Here is a 15056-nt window from a genome sequence, read left to right on the forward strand (position 1 = left end):
TCATTGCCGAAACAAAGAGTCATTAGAGACCAAGAGACCGCTTCCCGCCAGACCGGACTTCAGAATACTGTCGGTTTTGGTTTGTTTCGCTGTGACTGCAGTTGGGCCAGAAGTATAATGTTGTTTCCTAAGAATTCTTGTCTAAGATAAAGTAATATAGGTATGAGTAGAGATCGCGTTCCTCCGTACCGGATTCAAGATTTCTGTCCGTTCTCGTTTTGGTTGGCTATGAGACTAGATCGGCTAGAAGACTACTATTGATTTCTTGAGATTCTTTTTGCCGAAAGAAAGGGTTATTGGAGAGAATAGACTGCTTGCCACCAAAACCGGACTTGACATTACTGTATGTTCTGGTTTGGTTGGCTATGATACTAGATAGGTCCTAAGATAAATGGTGGCTCGTTAGAAGCGTATAACACAAAGTAATTTAAATGTCTACTATGTTAGGGCTCTGATTTCCAAAACAAAGATTCGGTTGAGAGAGTCGACACTGGTTTCCCTCGGATTAGGCTTGGATACTGTTTGGTTTACTTTAGTTGACCGTGATACTACCATTGCCATTGCCTATAGTCTACTCATTGTATGTGGACCAGAAGACTAAATCTATTGGCTCCTACTGATTGTCGTAAATTGAGGTTATTAAGAGTAAGGGAACTTCTTCCCAATGGACTGCACGTGACATTACTGGTTGGTCTGTATTTGTTGGCCATGATAGGCTACTAGTTGGGCCAGGATATTGTTGATGGCAGTTAAGGTGATAAGATAGGCTAAAGGCTGATAAGATAGCCTTGTAAATGTGATGCTGAAAGAGTTTGCCTAGATTTGAATATGGGTTTCTGATTGGAATGGCTTAACACTAAGGGCCAGAAGATTAAGGCTGTCTCTTATTTGGTTTTGCGTTACTTAAGATTTTCACAAGAATCATTCTTAACTTTTTCACCAATGCAATATGGCTTGGCCAAAAAAACCTTACAACTCTGGATGTACGTTTGGAAATTGTTAAAATGGTTTGAGTAATATTGGTTCGTAATTTGATCGTGACTAGCCCACACAACAATCTATATAAGCCCACACAATCTAATTGTCAAGTAAACGGGCTTCGCTCATAAGGTCAAACAAACTAACGGAAATTCCAGGAATAGATTAAGTTTTCATACAATATGGAACTAAATAAATTTGTACACGTCGTTACGATTTCGGCGTATAATATCATCGTATTTCACTTTACCATTCCTCAATGACTATACCGACTGAAATCCTCCGCATCACAAAAGACCAAAGAGTTTTTCTCCTGCCTCTCCAATACTTTGTCGATGTTTATCAATCACAAAAACCCAGCCCCAGAGGGAATTATTGAATACCTTGAGCCCGTTTACCCTCTAAACGGCGCAGAACAATACCAGTGACAGTGCAATACCGGTTTTATCCCACAATCAACACATTTATACACCCGACACGCAGGCTGCTGCAGTGAAGGCTGCAGACATCATTATATTCCAGTTGGGAAAGGTTTGATAGATGGGGACGATATGCGATTCCAGGGAGGGAAAACGAAGTAAATTGTTTAACATGGAGGACGGGCAGTGGAATGATATAGAGAGGTATTAGTATTGCCGAGCGGTCCAGACGTGTACAGCATAGTGGCTTACCATCCTTACCAGGAGCTGGCCGACGATTGGAGGAAGTGGAGGAATTCGGATCCTAGGCCCAGCTGTTTTTGACAATTGTTGAGAACTATACTATGGCTATGGCGTTTGACTATGTAAAGAAGAGTAGCATAGCCTCCCCTAATACTAAACCGATGGTGTGTGGCAACGTCGCACCGGCCACTCTATGTAATAACAAGCGTGTGAACATACAAATTCTGAATAATCTCCGTTTGTGCAGCTTATTCGATAGGACGGGGCTGCGACGTTGCCAAATTTGTTTCGCCACGACCTTGTATTAGAGGCAATGGACGTAGATATCCTTTTTATAAATTTCTTAAGAAATTTAAAACATTTTAATCGAGTCATCGATGCAGCTGCTGTCATTAATAATTACTGATTACTCTTGTATAAAACAACTTCTGTATTCCACTAAGATAAATTCAAAGAATAGCTTTGCATCATATTAAATCATAGCATCTATTGATTCACAATTACAAAGTATCGAACACTTGGAGAGAACAAATCATAAATATTCAGGAGAACACTACTAATTTAACTACGATCAAAATAAATCAAATAAACAGCTGATAGGGAACAGCTGATTCATGCCAAGACTGTCCCTCAACTGATTTGTGCAATGCAGTTAACTGCCGTCAACAATATGAGTCACAACGGCAACCGGATGATGACTGTAGACCAGAGGATTGTAGTGATTAGATAGAGCACGCCGTAGGTCTAATTAATCTAAACATCAACCATTTTAGCTGATCTGATAATATAGTGCTAGTCTGGTTCAGAATGTCACCGCTCTGGTTCAATTGGGAAGAACTTAAATATTTCAGGTGGAACTAAGTTTAAAAGTTAGAAGTTATCCCGCGTCAGCTGATGAAAGCACTCAGCTGAGATCGGAGGGTCGGCGCCTGGTAATGATGGCAAATTATCCCACCTTTTAGCCCGTGTTCTCGGAACTAGTCATTGCTTGTTGGCTGAGGGTCCGCCTCTGGACCCATAACGATCTTGTGTCTTTGGGAAGATCAAAGGAACTTTGCAGTTTACACCAAAGTAGTAGATTTTATCTTAAAATAAAGAATTGCTTCTTTTAAGATCGCATTGTGTTTTCGCTAAGACAATGAATAAACACTGGAATAATAAGATGCGTTAGTGTATTACCAAGAATCGTAAGTGCAAATGGTCAACTACTGGGTACAAACATTCACATCCAATGCCTAAAGATGGTTTGTGGGTTTTCTGCGATACAAATTGGGTTTTCTCATTTTTGAGCCTAAAATCGTAAAATTTAAAATAAAAAAACCTATTTTGAAGAGCTTAAAAATAATATTTTAGTACATTGAACCGTTTGTATAATAAACGGTTACGGAGAAAATAAAAAAGTGTAAATTAAAAATTCCAATGTTGTTCTTATCGAGAATAATTAAACTGTAGTTTGCTTGATTATGGATATATTTGAATCAAATTTGGCAATTTTTAACTTAATTTTTTTAAACATCAGAAGACTATGGCTCGATGTGTATTTTACATAGATACATAATAGATACAAATGCATAAATATGAAAATAGCCCGTTAAACATTGTAAAACATCGCATTTAACAGTTTTCTGGCATAAACATAGCTTCCCTATAATTATAAACTTTGGGGTTGTAATAAAGCCATGAGCCAATGTACGATCTGGTCGAATCCCCTAGTTGGTGCCAACATAACAAAATGTTACAGCGTGTTTTTCTTGCAGTGATGCCGTGCCAGTGCTACCTTCCATTTGCATTTCTAGCTCAGTGGTTGATATAGTACTCTAGGCCTAGTACTCTATATTACTCTATGTATCAGCTGGCCCGCCTCTGTAGTTCCCGCCATACCGCGGGGCGCGCCACCGTCGACCCTTATCATTCCTTCGCGTAATTGCCCGTTTCCAAACTCTTTAATAACAGATCCCAAAACCATTTTAACTTTCCGACTTTAAAACCGTACATTATGTCATTATTCCCGTATAAATTCATTGTTGTAACTGCTATAATTTCTATCTTTATATAAACGACTGCAAATTATGAGGGTCCGTGCAACATTCTTGGTTGGCTGACCATCTGTTAATGAGCGAATGGCTTTGTAGCTGCTTTGGGCGAGGGATCATGAGTTTTGTTATAGTATAATAGACGAATAAGGTTATTTTTAATACTTTGTTGCATTGAAACAAAAAAATATTTAAACCTTGCATCTTAAAAAATTACAATCCACTATTTAGTCATCAAAGGCTAAAATTCTTGCCGTATGAAAATATTCTTAAGTGAATAAGATGATAAATCGAATAACTGGTTTCCAATTTACGTGGCGTATTTGCCAAACAAAATGTTATATAACCTACTTGCTTACAATATAATTTCAATCGTAATAGTCATTTCTGCATTAAAGAGAACACATCAACATTAAGTTGCTAATTGTTGGCGATCAAACAAACCGCATCACATACGACGTCAAAAAGTACCTGATTAAGACAGTAACCTGTTTATTGGTTAAATGAAGTTCGTTCGCTACGCTCACTCACCTTTTGGTCGCAAGCTGTTGTCATAAATTTAAAAAAATAAGAGTGCTGCACCCTGTTGGTAAACATATTAACTCTTTAATGCTATTGAACATCACAGAATCAACTTGTTTAGTTGAATCAGCTGTTAAGATTCTTTAATTTCATTTAAATATGAGTACTCATAAGGTTAACATGGGAAACTCCAGAGCCACTGGGGTGGAGCACGAAAGCCCGATCAGAATAAAAACTAATTATTTTTCCTATTTAATGCCCAAAGAATTGGTGTACCGAATTTCAGCCTCCTAGGTAAATGGGAAGTGGGAGAATTAGTGATGAGTGAGTGAGTCAGTGAGTCAATACTCTCAATACTCAAAAGTTAACATGACTGTGGTAAAAGTGGCAACGCCGCAGCCCCGACCAACCGAAGCAGCTGTTGCCTCAATTGATAAAGGAGCCTCTGCGCAATGTTTATGTATACACTTTTTTATTACTGTTATTACCCTGACAACAGGCCGGCCGGTGCGACGTTGCCACACTGCAACGCCGCGCCCTTTTGTTGGAGGATATGGCTATACTCTACGTATACTGAGATATACTGATATTCTAACTATAGCCCTAAAACAATCTACCTCTCTATTCCAGGAGGGTTGGAGAATGCGAGAAGTATCCCTGATCCACCAGGGGGTGCTGGTGATAGCCGAGGTGTCCTGGGAGCCACGAGGGGTCCAAGGGACCGAGGGGGCGCAGTCCCTGTACCTGGTCACCTGGGAGCTGGAGGGTGGAGGACTGAAGGGGAACCTCCTGACTGACTCTACCTGTGTAACATTGTCCCTGTGGCCAGACACTGTATATAGGATACAGGTAAGAAGAAAAATATTATGTTTATCTCTTAATATGAAGCTTTCAATTCGGAAGAGGTTGTAAAACAAATGATAATCGAAAAGGGGTTTCTAGCTCGAAAAGGGTTCAGAGGTGTCTAAAAGGATTTTTAATATTGTTAAACACTGTCTACAAAACACTTGTGAGAAAAATGCAAAATAGTGTTTTTATCTACAACCCAAAAAGTTTACTTTCAAATCGAGGTTGCAAGTAACAATTCTATGAATTTTCTTTGAAATTTCCTTCGATAATTAATTAAACAATAAAGTGCGAAAACTAAACTAAAATCGTCTTACACAAAAATGAGTTTAAGTGACAATTGTATGAATTGGAAGTAAAATATTTTTTTAAATTTCTAAAAGTATATGTTGTACTTAAAATGATGAAATCTCACATAAATAAAGTATGAGAATTAAGCATTGTTCTTAACAGAAAACCTAGACCAATGAGTGGATTCTAGGATCTAGACGATATGAGAAGTTCGGTCTAAGACATTAGATTGTCTTGTCTTCTCTTATTGTATTGGTTAACCTACTTTATCTGATATCCTGGCTGACTTTAAGGGGCACAGAAATATGATTGCCGGTAGAAATATATTGAAGGAAGAATGCTATTTCCATAATGGTTATTATAAATAGTATCTTTTTTGTTAATTTATCTCTACGGAAAATCATATTTCGTAACTTTTATTGATAAAATGCTTAACCTTTAATTAGAATCGTCATGTTTTATATGCTAGAAAATGCATAGGCAGTAAAATTCTTATGAAAATAATTATAATTCGTCTACAACAAAATAATATTTTACTTGTATTACCTAACAATAATTATTAGCCTACTGTATTACTTATTTGGCTCTCGTGTTGAGTAAGCTATTACTTGCATGTACCTTCACCCTTTACAATTAAGGTTAAAAACATTACTTACCTCCAACACTGTCACAATACAATCATTTACTGTTTCAATTCCACTTTAATCCATTACAGGTCACCTTTTACCCTATCCCCCCATTATATTATTACTCTAACACCTATTAACCCATTACACCTCCAACGTTATTTTTAAACACCCTAAAGCATAGATGATTGCACTTATTCTTCTGCTTATCCAACTCTAATCTATTGTTTGTCTAGCACTTCCCTACATCTCGGGGAAGGCGCGACGCTCAAGACTTATCGCGCCATCAGCAATTCAGATTTTTCCATTACCCCACAACTATATTTCAGCTGCGCCCCAGATTTATGTCACATTGTTACAGACGTTTCTTATTAAAACATTTGTCACAGATATTTCTCTGCTTGTCCCCAAGGAACAGTTTGTTTCTGCAATCGCAGCGGATGATAAATTGTCCTTTGCGGTTTGAAACTGTTCATGGTAGCGGACATTTTGTTGTAACATGTCAATTATCAAGGTAATAAGCCCTTGGTCATGGAGAATGGTTACAAATGTTTTCTCGATGGGTTTGTCGCAGTTTTGCTTCTTATGAACATTTATAACTATAAATGTACAGTAGTTCTTTAAGAGGTTGGCGGCCTCTTTTACACTTCATTTTTCCGACATATACCCTCAGTTTTGTAAGACATCCGCCTAAACCTTCACATGATCTCTAAACAAAGCTTTTCAATACCTTCTCAAGATTTCCACCCAAACATTCTCTAGACCTACACTCAAAATTCCTCAAGATCTTTACCCAAAACTTCTCAAGGTTCTACCCAATCCTTCTCAATGCCTCCACCCAAACCTTCACCATATCTCACCTCAAAGCTTCTCAACACCTCCACCCAAACCTTCTCAATGCCTTCACCCAATGCTTCTCAATACATCCACCCAAAGCTTCTCAATACCTCCAATAAAAGCTTCTCAATACCTCCACCAAAAGCTTCCCAATACCTCCACTCAAAGCTTCTCAAAACCTCCACCCAATGCGTCTCAATGCCTCCAATAAAAGCTTCTCAAAACCTCCACCCAATGCTTATCAATACTTCCACCCGAAATTTCAAATCCTCTTTTCTTGCAGGTTCAGCTGTTCAGGGACGCCCAGAGTGTCAGTGAACCTCTAGTCCTAGACACACGGCAGGCCACACCCCTGTCCGTCCCTCCAGCACCACACAGTCACCCTGTCTACGGACACCCTGGGTTCGAGGGTGTGGCAGGAGTCGCAGCCGCTCTTCTGCTCTTCCTCCTCGTGCTCTTGCTGATCTCCGGTAGATCGCGGGGCCAGGAGGTCAAAGTGCAGAAATCCGACGAGAGGACCTGCGACCGCTTTAAATGTACGTTGCTTTGAATATTTTTAGAAAATTTAAGTGAAACAACTTGAGAATGTTATGGATACTGATGTAGACTTAAATTTTGTAATCAATGATTGTTGAATTTGATACAAAATGTCAATAAGCAATCCATTTAGTTTGGCTTAGTTATAATTAATTATGTCGTATAAGGCAGGAATTGGTAACTTAAATCCCCGACTTAAATCAGTGCATTCTGTAGAAGGCTCAATTTTAACCATAATCTAAATATATAAAAGGCAAAGCCCTCACTGACACACTCACTCACTCACTCACTCATCACTAATTCTCCCACTTCCCATTTACCTAGGAGGCTGAAATTCTGTACACTGATTCTTTAGGCATTAAATAGGAAAACTAAGCTGTTTTTATTCTGATCGGACACTCGGGCTCCGCCCCAGTGGCTCTGGAGTTTCCCATATTAACCTTATGAGTACTCATATTTAAATGGGATTAATGAATCTTAACAGCTGTTTCAATTAAACAAGTTGGTTCTGTTCTATGATGTTCAATAGCATTAAAGTTACAAGGATTACCAACAGGGTGCAGCACTATTATTTCTTTTACATTTATGACAACAGCTAATTTGCAACCAAAAGGTGAGTGAGCGTAGCGAACGAACTTCAACCTGGAGGCGAGTTAGCGTAGCGAACGAGCTAACCTGAAGTCAAGTGAGCGCAGCGAACGAGCTCCAACCTAAAAGTGAGTGAGCGTAGCGAACGAATGGCTTCATGTCACCCTTCAGTGCTAAGGCATTAAATAGGAAAACTAAGCTGTTTTTATTCTGATCGGACACTCGGGCTCCGCCCCAGTGGCTCTGGAGTTTCCCATATTAACCTTATGAGTACTCATATTTAAATGGGATTAATGAATCTTAACAGCTGTTTCAATTAAACAAGTTGGTTCTGTTCTATGATGTTCAATAGCATTAAAGTTACAAGGATTACCAACAGGGTGCAGCACTATTATTTCTTTTACATTTATGACAACAGCTAATTTGCAACCAAAAGGTGAGTGAGCGTAGCGAACGAACTTCAACCTGGAGGCGAGTTAGCGTAGCGAACGAGCTAACCTGAAGTCAAGTGAGCGCAGCGAACGAGCTCCAACCTAAAAGTGAGTGAGCGTAGCGAACGAACTTCAACCAGGACGTGGTTGAGCCATGCAAACGAGCTCGCTTATAAAGTTAAACGGGGCAAAGCCCGCGGGTACAGCTAGTTAATTCTAATCCATTGGATCTTTGGAATGAAATGTCTACTAGCAATATTCAAGGTTTAATTCACTGCATCATTGACTTTGTAGACTTCGAGTGGACATTTTGGTTATTTAGGACTGCGTTGGTTTTGATAAAAAGCCTTTCTTTTTTAGAGTAAATATTACATTGTGGGCTTTACTCATTTGGATTGGTACTGGACGGGAAGTAACCGTTTAGAAATCAACAATTTTATCGTTTTTAACGGTTTAAATCTTCTCAAATGACAATAATTAAAGAAAAGAAGAAATAAATGTGGTCTGAAAATTGTCTCCATAATTAAACTCAACTTTAAGACATGTTTACTAAATTATTATATATTTAAACATTATTAAGCTTGGAGAAAAATATAGACTTCATTCGAAGAAATCTTTAACATATTTAATTTTCTGGATTGAGCCTTTAAATATGAGGGCCTGCTCTAAAACTTAGTTTTACCAACGGAAATGTAATGTTTTTTATCTTAAATACATTTTGAAATATATGTATGTTTATATGTATGTTAATTTACAGTGTTCCCGCCCCCTGTAAGGCTGCTTCTAGACTCTGCTCCACTACCAGATGTCCCAATGACGTCATCTAAATCAGCTGTTCAACAGAAATGTTCTGAGCCAAGCTCACAAGATCATCTCGTGGACCAAAACCAACAAACGTCCAGTTTTGTTGTATGACATCCTAAACCAAAAAATATTACTTTATAATTTTTAGCTGTACATACTTTTGCACAATGCATGTTGTATTATAAGTTAATGTACAAAGTCATTTTAAATGCGTTATTGATAATAAAATATAACTGAATTGCTTTAGACTGTTCAAAGTGTAATTTATTTTTTGTAAATGTTGATGTGTATATAGATTTTAAAAGTGTTAATGTTACGTTGATGAAATCGAAAGTTTAGAATTTTATTGTAAATACATAAGTTTAGTTAGTTGATTTTATGTAAAACTATGTTATTGTATTGCAGTATTATGAGATTCTTGAAAACCACTTAAACATTTTATGTATTTTTAATATTTTATTGTATTTTTTTAAATTTTTAGCAAACATTTATTAGTTAAAACGAGAGGTATGTGTATTAATACATAAAGTTTTTAGAAAAAATCCATGTTAACCTATTTTGTTAATTAATCATGGAATGTATCTTGTAATATCTTTTGAAACAGCGTTTACATTCCTTCTTTGAATTCCTAATTGTTCCTATATCTAATTAGAGGCCTCGAAATAGATGCTGTTTACTTTTAGGTTATTTTATCTACACTGTAAGTAATAATAAAACAAACTATTTAATTTTAAATCGTCTATTTACTCCCAGCACCACCCTAATATAAGAATTAAACTAGATGGCCTTACCTTACAATACAATTACAAGTAAGATATTCTTCCCTGCACCTCTTGGGAGATGACTACACGTTAAAAAATAGGCCTAATTTAAACTATGAGTATATTCTTTACAAAATTCTGAAAGTATGAGCTTTTTTAATAGTTGAATGTGATGAAATACATTTCAAATCACTTATGAAAGGGTGATTTGATTCGAAACAAAACAAATCCAATACAATGCCTTTCTAACTTTCAAAGATTATGTTTGTTTGAAAAACAGTTTTTTTGTGAAAACACTACTACAGTAATTTACAATTAATAAAATTTGTCGATTTTACACAACAAAGAGTGTATCTACATCAATCAGGCTACAATATTATCAAATAATTCTGCAACCTATTTACAATTCATTGTCATAAACATTTTAGTTGCTTAATAATCTAGATTAATAATTGCTCATTGGTCTATAATTAATCTAGATTAATTCTAGATTAATCTATATGTGGTTAAACACTCTAAAATGATCAGCTGTTATATAAAACTAGGGGAAACCCGTCGAAATCGACGGTTACTTTCAAGGCTTACGTTAATTCATCTAACTGCGATGAATTGGGTGAAATATACATATTTTGAGCATTTAACATTGTAAAAACAATAACAATATTGCGTTAGTTGCCAAATTTGGTTGTTCATTCAATGATTAAAATATTTCCTATCCTGTACGTCATCGGAGTTATTATTAGTATGTTATATGGTATCTCTTCCTTTGGTAGAACCTTTAAAAAGTATTTAGATAGTATTGGTGGATCTTGTAGTTAAACACTTCCGCGACTTCATCAGTGTTTGAGAAAAAATATATGTTTGTTGAGAAGACACGTTCTAACTTCAAAGGGAGGTATATCCGTTACAGTGTAAGTTTGATTTTCCTTCGTCACGTCGCGTCAGTTCATATCGTACTTCTGTGCCAATGAATGAACCCTCTAGCATTATTTTGAGAAATTGACTGTGGGGTTACTGATAAAGCTGGAATTCCTTGACATGGGGGATGTCAGTTAGTTGTCTCGGCCAGGGCTGCGTTAAGGGTCAGTGGAGCCCTGGGCAAACCCAAGAGCAGCGCCCCCCTTTTTTCCTAGTGCTGGCCGGCGGTGGTTTGGGGGCACCCAGTGGGCGCCCCCAAACCACCAGCGCCCCTGGGCATATGCTCAGTCTGCCCGTTTATAAAAGTGGGCCTGGTCTCGGCCTTATCAATAACATAAAGTTGTCAATATAATCTCTCTACGGAATGTTAGGTGTAGTGGAATACATGAAGTAAAGTTGGCTTTTATTCTTGAACTGTTAGGGGCCTCCTAGTTCATATGATCTTGATATGATATGATATGATGAAGTGAAATATAGAAATAAATTAAATGCTAAGGGGGCGAAGCCCTAAAGAAAATCACCTTTTTTTATTACCATTAGTCTCTCAGCTAGACCAATAAGCTTTCAAATGATACCTCAATCGTAGCAATGGGATAGGTAGACGGCTGAAAAAGGGGTGTAACAGGGAAAACTTTTATTGTATTAAACTCATAGACACCTTGTCAGGGCGTTAAATTGCCAATAAATCTACACGAATTCATCAATGCAATAAAACTGTTTACAAATCTATACTATTATATAAAAATCTAGTGGTGTCTGTATGTGTATTACTAATAGGCACATAAACTACTGAACTAACTGGGCTTAAATTTTACAAAAATATAGTTACCATACCAAGGACCATTATAGGACTATTCACACTTCGATGCTGACTGTGGGCTTTGCCCCTTTGGCTTTAAATGTTCTAAGGTGAGGATTTTAAAAGTAAATATTGATTGGTCTCCATGGCTGCAATGAAAATCCTCACAATGTTTACATTTGCTTAGACATTTCAATGTAAACAAGAAGAACTGCCAAATTGCATATTTCACAATTGAAGACAGCTGATCCAATGAAAAATTAAATATAACACTTCCCACAATTACATAGTTGGTTTATTTAATCTAAAAATGTATCAAAGATCATTTATTCAAAAATGATGTCATTGATTATAGAAATAAAAAGAAATATTATTAAAAGCGTTGCTGTATCAACTCAGGCTGTTTTGCTTTCGATTTTTAAAGTGCCTTAAGTGTCATGAAATTAATATTATTGATATATTTTCATGGAAACAGTAAGAAAATTACAATGTATAGATGTTTTGCATGAATTTTGAGGCAACTTTAAATAAATTTGAACTGCTTAACATGCGTTAGATTAACTTACCATAAGTTGCACATCACATTTTTTTATATGTATATTTAGGTAAATTTATGTCTTGTGTTTTTTATCAATAACTAATTTGTACGATTTTTGTGTTCTAACATCTGTTATGTATGTGTAGCTATACTTAATTATTAAATGGTAATACAAAATAATCTTATTTTATCTTAACATAGCTTTCAGTTCACGTTTATTTGATAATTTTATTATTTGTGTTTTGCCACACCACACTGATTAAATTAAACCAAGGAAAATATCATATAACTAAGCAGTACACAGTGTTCTTTGTTTCTAAAACCAATGACTTATTTGTTACTATGTTTACTCAAAGGTAAGTAAGAGTGAAAATGTAAAGGCAATGGACGATTGAACTGATTAAAAGATCTGGTTCGAATATTTAGTTGTTTGATGATATTTTTGTAGAATAGATTCAGATATGCATGAAACATAATACTGTATTTGCTATTGCATTTTTTAGTCCTTGATGCTTTGATAATCATATTAGTTTTGTCTGCTGTCTTTAATGCTAAATTATTTGTTTAACATTTTTTATAGTATAGATATAGTTTCATTAATATTTCAAAAGACTATTGATAAGGCACAAAAATATGTTTCTAAAGTTTGTAACAGCTGACATAGTTTTGCTAATGATTTATTGTGAGTGAAGAAACTGAAGATGAAAGGATTTGGGATTTAATATGAATAAGTGTGAAATTTAAAAAATGTTCATTTAAATTTAATAATTAGTATTTTTGCAACTTCAAATTAAAATTTAAAATGTGAAAAATAAAGAAAAAAGATATGTATTTAAGGGAGATGAAGGTAAATCATGTATGTTAAAGTTTTATTCAAAGATTTGGTCAGTTTTTCTCATATCAACCTACACAAGATTTAAAATTAATCAAAACCAAAATGGTGGTATACACTATATACTTATCAGATTTGAAAGTAATAACTTAAACGTTTTTATTAAGGGACATACAAGTTTCTAAAAGCGTTGGCGGATGTGTATAACTATTATATGCAACAGATGTAAAGATTAAAACGTTTCTATTCTGTGTCCACTTCCCGTTGCAAAGCACGGGTACAACAGCTAGTAAATTGTATAATTAAATATTTCAAGATGTTTTGCGTTGAAAGGTGTGAGTGTTTTGTCATCTGCGGCTGTCGACTTTTCCTGTTGTAAACAAGGGATTTATGTCACTGAGAAATACTACGTAAAAGTATGTCCTTACAACACGATTACCTGGATGTAGCTAGGTTTTTAATAAAATTTGTCTTAGTTGATGTGAGCCCCCTACAGATTGTGCTAGTGTCTAAAACTATATTTTGTACCTTATTTTTCGTTACTGACACAGTTGCTGGGTCACAACAGTTGCTATAGCTCATAATAAGTCATTCCATGAGTTTGACTTGGTAAAAACCATCATGTAATCGGCAGAAATCAGTAATTTAGATCAGCGCAATCTGTAGGGGGCTCACATCAACTAAGACAAATTTTATTAAAAACCTAGCTACATCCAGGTAATCGTGTTGTAAGGACATACTTTTACGTAGTATTTCTCAGTGACATAAATCCCTTGCTATAAAGCATTGGTGTGTTTTTTTGTACAAAATTTCACGAATTTGATATAGCCTCAGGGACCTGAAAACTGGGTTTATTGTTTGACAATTAATTACGATACCGAGCAATAAACGAGTGTTTATAATAGTTAGTAAGTGCTTTAATACACGGTCAAATAGTTATTTGTGTAACTAGTGAACAAAGTGGCACTTTGCGAGCTGTATGCGAGTGTGGAAAGTTGCTCAAGTGCAGCAAAGGCAGTTTGTACTCGTGTTACACATTATATTTTTCCTACAGTTACTATAAATAATATAAATAATTAGTCTTCCAAACACTGTACAACACGTTTTTAGGTTAGGTTAAATCCAAACATTGAACGAAATTGGAAACGCTATACCAGCTGATCGTAGTTCTAGTGTTGCCAACCTAGTTCCAAGCATACACGGATTACGTGCATAATAAAAGCACGCTGTTTTGTGTTGTTTGGTTGGAATACTGGTGTGTGACCAAGTAAAAAGTGTGCGGCAAAGTAAGTAAACTCAGCAATTAGCAGTGATCTGTACTATAATCAGTGCAAGCCCACTTTGCCGGGTGACTGTAGGAAAAAGTTATTTCCTACTTGGGATGAGTATCATCTTTACATATTTCTATATAAATCGCTACATTTCTAAGTGTATAGGCAATTTAAACCAAATTCTGGCAAATACAATTATTTTATTTTTTTTTGAGTTTTTACGCTTTTTTTGTGATAAGGTCCAAGTAGAGGTAACTTGTTCCTACAAAACACCACTTTTTGCCTTAATAGCATCGTTAATCTGGGTCCATATTGGTAGTGTACGAACAGTTTGATATCACAAATTCACAATCCAATTTCGTTACACAAAGGTTCGTATCTTAGGTTTTTTAATTTCAAAGCAATTCACAAATCTTCTGTGAAGGACCAAAAGTCCACAAATAAGAACTCTTAAAAAATGTACGACGATGGAAAATCTTTCATGGATATTTTTAAAATTCACGTAATTACCACAGACTAGTGAAATCCTCTATGGTATTAACTCAAAAATGCCACAGCTTAAGAGCGTTGGGTGCTTAGACGTTATACACCACACTCACACAAGTAAGTGCAATTAAACAAACAAGACAAAGCCAAATTCAACAGTAGGACATTTCCTCTAGAGCCCATGTACCCTGTAAGCAGCTCCGTCAGCCATTCCAGCGACACGACTGCATTCTTCTGAGAGATCGGATTCTTCTCCAAGAAACAGTCTTTAATGGACAGCTTTTATTCGATTCCTC

The 15056-nt window shown here is 36.1% G+C and overlaps 1 protein-coding gene across 1 annotated transcript in view; it reads left to right on the forward strand.

The window, feature by feature from the left end:
- Nucleotides 1-9496, forward strand: part of LOC128987082 (uncharacterized) — a 51646-nt gene extending 42150 nt beyond the window's left edge. Inside the window, exons 6-8 of the mRNA XM_054407778.1 lie at nt 4826-5044; nt 7079-7331; nt 9109-9496. Coding sequence (XP_054263753.1) covers nt 4826-5044; nt 7079-7331; nt 9109-9266 — 630 coding nt within the window. The 3' untranslated portion in view covers nt 9267-9496. The remainder of the gene's footprint in view (nt 1-4825; nt 5045-7078; nt 7332-9108) is intronic.
- The last annotated feature ends 5560 nt before the right edge of the window (nt 9497-15056 follow it).

Source organism: Macrosteles quadrilineatus, unplaced genomic scaffold (assembly GCF_028750875.1).
Source record: "Macrosteles quadrilineatus isolate MER2022 unplaced genomic scaffold, UCM_ALF_1.0 Scaffold_2__2_contigs__length_208266976, whole genome shotgun sequence".
In the NCBI taxonomy this organism is placed as follows: Eukaryota; Metazoa; Arthropoda; class Insecta; order Hemiptera; family Cicadellidae; genus Macrosteles; species Macrosteles quadrilineatus.